At 39.1% G+C, this 4,447-nt stretch overlaps 1 protein-coding gene across 4 annotated transcripts in view; it reads right to left on the bottom strand.

Annotated features, from left to right (window-relative positions):
- MYH10 (myosin heavy chain 10) overlaps positions 1 to 4,447 on the bottom strand; it is a 106,303-nt gene that overhangs the window by 35,729 nt on the left and 66,127 nt on the right. For all 4 annotated transcript variants that reach the window (XM_025194171.1, XM_025194172.1, XM_025194174.1 and 1 more), the window contains one exon: positions 3,280 to 3,394. In XM_025194171.1, the coding sequence (XP_025049956.1) occupies positions 3,280 to 3,394 (115 nt within the window). The remainder of the gene's footprint in view (positions 1 to 3,279; positions 3,395 to 4,447) is intronic.

Below are 4,447 nucleotides of genomic sequence, written 5' to 3'. Positions count from 1 at the left end.
TCCCTACACTGTGAGCCCAGCTCCTGGGCAAAGTCAGCTGGAATTGGTTTTGGGGTACCCAGAAGCCTTTCAAAGCTCCTGATGTTTAATGTGCTGCTGGTGCTTGAGCAATTAGTAGCCGCTTAAGAAGTTCCCAGGGTGCAGACAGCCTTACCACCCTTGCTGCCAGGGGGCTCACTGTGAGCCTCCAATTAGGGCAGAGGCCTACAGGTTCTCCAGCCCTACTAGCTGTTGACTCTCCTACTTGCACAGAGGTACAGGTCAGGGGTTGAGCAGGGGGCAGCTCCCTACAAGCAGTAATGGGAGGTGATCAGGGAGCACAGGCCCCCTACCCCCATCTGCCCCTGCTTGCAAGGTGACCCCTCACACTTGCCACCCAACTGCAGGGTAGGATGCAACTCTGTTCTCTGTCCTCTACCCTGTTGGGACCAGAGCTGTTCCTAGTGCCTGCCAAAGCACTGGAGACTTTGAAGGGTATGTAGGCAGCCTGGGACCTGAGCACACCTGGGACCTAGGTTGCCTCACACCATTTAAAGGTCTTGGCACACTTGCAGGACCTTGATGGTTCTCAGCTGCAGCCTAAAAACCATGGCACACTGGCCACTGATTTTCCCAGCCCCCAGGAAGAAGGTACATTGGGACCTTTCAAGGGCAAGTGGGCAAATCACAAAAGAGAGCCCTAGTTTCTCCAGCCTGGCAAGCCTTGCCAGCAGCAGCCTTGTCTCAGTTATGGCCATCTGGCAACAGGGGCAGGACAGCCTGAAAACCTCCATGACAAAAGGTGGGGAGAAAGAGCAGAGCACTGTGGGATAGTGATGGTCTCGTTACTTGGCCAGATGTTAAATTTGTCCCAGTTGAAAAAGCAACTTTTATCATGGATCTGCCATTTTTGTGGCAGACTGTCCCAAAATAAAAATGGACAAATTCCTTCAATATTTGACACATTGTAATTCACTGTGGGAAGCTTGCATATATCCTGGGACAAATACAACATCTGGAGAAGCCTTTAAGAACAATGGTGGACACTGAAAGAGCAGTACCTAGGAAAGCTATTAGTTACCTTCATTAATGTGATCTTGTTCAGTTTAAAGATTAAAATGATCTTGTTGAGTTATTTTTGCAAATCAATAGAAATCCTGATGGCTTATAGATGTACAGGATATATGGCAGGTTGCAAAGATAATCAATTTTCAATTATTTAAAAAAAACTGAGGAGCTAGGATAGAATATTTCAAGTGTCACAAAAGACTTTTTTGCAATCGAAAGTGTAAAATATTTACTCAGGTGCTCACAAGAGTCATGGCAGTTTTACAGAAACATTGATATTAACATTAGAGTTTTTCAATAAAAGCACAGCTCAAAGGAGTTGGAAAGAAGCCCATTGCAAATCACTGGTTAACTAAACCAGTATCATTCACTGACTTGTATACATGAAGTATTTCTTTTCAAGGTACCTACATCTTCTTAATATTTTTTAATGTTTTTAAAGAGTTGGGATATTGAACATAATTATAAAGATACTGAGAAGACTATAGGTTATCTAAGAGTCTTTAACTAGAATATATTACCCATTTGAAAAGCAATTCTGTATCATCTAAAAACACAAGCTAGGAAGCAATAAACCTTTCCATCTACAAAAACCGCAGTGCATAAAATACAGATGCTATATGTATGCAGCAGCAACTGAATAGGTATGCACTCAAAAACATTTGCCTTGTGAAGGTGTATCTAAAATTTAGCATGGAATGAAAGGTTCATGCAAGCCTACGAGCAAAAATGGTTTTCCTGTAGACACAGTCCTGCCTTTAGGAGACCTATAGTTTTTATATACATTCACCTGGTGCATCATGAAGACCAGTAATATTGTCATAGAAAGAGGCTCTCTGAATATTCTGAATCTCTAAGGCAGAGAAACAGCAAAAACAAAGACAGAAGAGCAGATATACAAGACACTTTAGTTAGTATACAGAACATGTTTAAAAACTGCAAGCAAACTTTAAGATTGTGCTACAAAAACAATTATGCTAGAACATATTTCATGCACATATCAAACATCTGTGGATCCAGATTTTGACTATATGGACTGACATTTGTTTGCAGAAGCAAACAGATTTACTTGAAAGAAAAAAAAATAAAACAACAGATTACAGGCTAAAACAAGTTTTATATATGTACACACAAAAAACTTGCTCTCTGCAGCTGAATCTAATCACTAGGAAATTCCTCAGCCTGTAAGTAAATGGTAAACTCAATGTTAACATATTGCTTGGATATAGCTATATCATGAAACAAATGGGCTAGGTACAGACATTCAAAAAGACTGAGGCAGGACTGATGCAAGTTAAGTGATTTTCTGTAAGTGACACAGTTGAAATCAGTAGCAAACATAAGGTACATTTGCCCACGGTTTGGGGGGGGGGGGGAAGGAAATGATGCATGTGCAAATTTTAGACCAGGTTCTGCCATTTTTAAATCAGTTCATGTGTGCCAAACTTCTGTTCCATTACGGGCATAGACCAGTTTCCAAACACTTATACCAGTAAAAAGTGTAATGTCTATACCTCGCCATGATGGCTGGCTCCCAAATAAAGAAAATACACTGCAGTAAGTGTTAAAGAATGAATGTGTGTGTTTTGCTAGCTGTGCTCCTTTAATTACTTTGGTGGACAAGAGAAATCATATGCAGATAGTTTAGCTGATGTGCAGATAATTAGCTAAATGTCAATGTGGAGTCCAATAAAAACAATATTGCATTAAGGAGTTTTAAATATGTTATGCTGTAAACACCAGTATAACTTATTCTTGTTTCAAGAGGCAGACTTCTAGGATATTGGCTTCCCATTTGTTATGGTGAGCAAATAAACATGGTCTTGTTTTCACAAAATGCGAATCTTGGTTAGCAACAGCACCACCACAACTGATGCTTATACCCAACTCTAAGGGACCCACACTCCAGTATAGCGTTTCATCTAGAAATTGAGACTTCCATGCATGGCAATGAGTTGTACAAGCTGTAAGTAATCAAATAGTTTAAGGAATGGAGGTGAAAAGCAACTAAGTTAGAGATGGTACATGTCCAAAGAACCGAATTCACACTATGGAAGAAACTGGATCCCCTGCTTGTACTTTTGGCTGTGAACATTTTATCCATGCCAACAGGGAGAAAGAAACTAATGATCTTCTGCTAAAGGTCTGGAAAGCATGTAAACATAAAACACCTTTCAAACAAGATGCATCTCATTATATAAACTGTTGTGCACCCAGAGTACGCTCTCTTACCATCCTTCCAAAGCTCTGCAACAAATTTGTCAGAAGACTGGTGCAGGAGTGTAGCCACATTATCATTCAGAGGGTCCATATTCTTCATGAGCCACTCATCTGCCTTGTAGTCTACCTATAAAGAAGCAAGCAAAATTACACCTGGACAGTTTACTGGACACTGCTGGCTTGAGGTTTTAAATTAAACTAGCCTTTAAAAAAAAAAAAAATCACAACAAGGTGTCCTTTTTTCTTAATCTTTCTCCTTTATACCTTTTAAAAGGTTTTACCTCCATTCTCTTATTAAGGTTTATATGGCTCTAAGAGTTAGTATATTTCTCCTGACTAACAAAAAAGTACTGTAAATTTTTTTAAAGTAAAAATATATATTTTGCAATTTTAGTAGTCTTTGTTCTTTTAACAATGAAATCACAACATTTTCAGATAAAGCCTCAGTATGATATAATGCCCATTATGGAGTTGTCAAAACAACTCCAATGCGGTAAGATTGCACTTATATTACAAAAGGTAAATTAACAGTTTGGTACAAATAGATATTCTTAGCTTAATGACTATAGCAATTACACAACACATTGTTATTTAAGTATACAAAAAATAAACAAAGCTCCTATCTTGACAGCATACATTATTTTAGGTTGGAAATCTTCCAAATTTTTTTCTCTGTATAGAATGGTATTGCTCAAAAAAACCCAAAACAAAACAAAAAAACCCCCAAAAACACAGTTTTCACAGTCTTGTGTGACATCTCTTAGTTTAAGTGCATAGAATGTATATTTTCTTATTCGTGATCTCTTAACTTCCCTATGGCAACTATGGAAGAAACTGCTGACATTAAGATACAGTGAGTTCTTCTCAATGCTACTTAGCAGCTAGGAACAAGAATCAAGCAGCAGCCAAAACCCAGAAGCATCCAGGTCTCTGAAAACTATACAGACCACAGTTTCTCCACCTGTTAACTGCAGGTAAGGCAGCTAACAAGATTAGTATAAACTCTGCCATTTGTTGAGCACTTCTAGAGCTTCAGTCTTCTCTGCCTTCAGATCATATGATTGACTGAGGACAGCCACTGACACCTTCTAACAAAACAATACTCCTGGCTCATACTCTGAAATGCAGTTAAGATGCTGTCACCTTGACTTACATCCCCATACCATCATGTGTGGAAGAG

Source organism: Alligator sinensis, unplaced genomic scaffold, assembly GCF_000455745.1.
Source record: "Alligator sinensis unplaced genomic scaffold, ASM45574v1 scaffold1145_1, whole genome shotgun sequence".
Lineage (NCBI taxonomy): Eukaryota > Metazoa > Chordata > Crocodylia > Alligatoridae > Alligator > Alligator sinensis.
The sequence above is the reverse complement of the archived record's forward strand: the minus strand, read 5'-3'. Positions and strand labels throughout refer to the sequence as shown.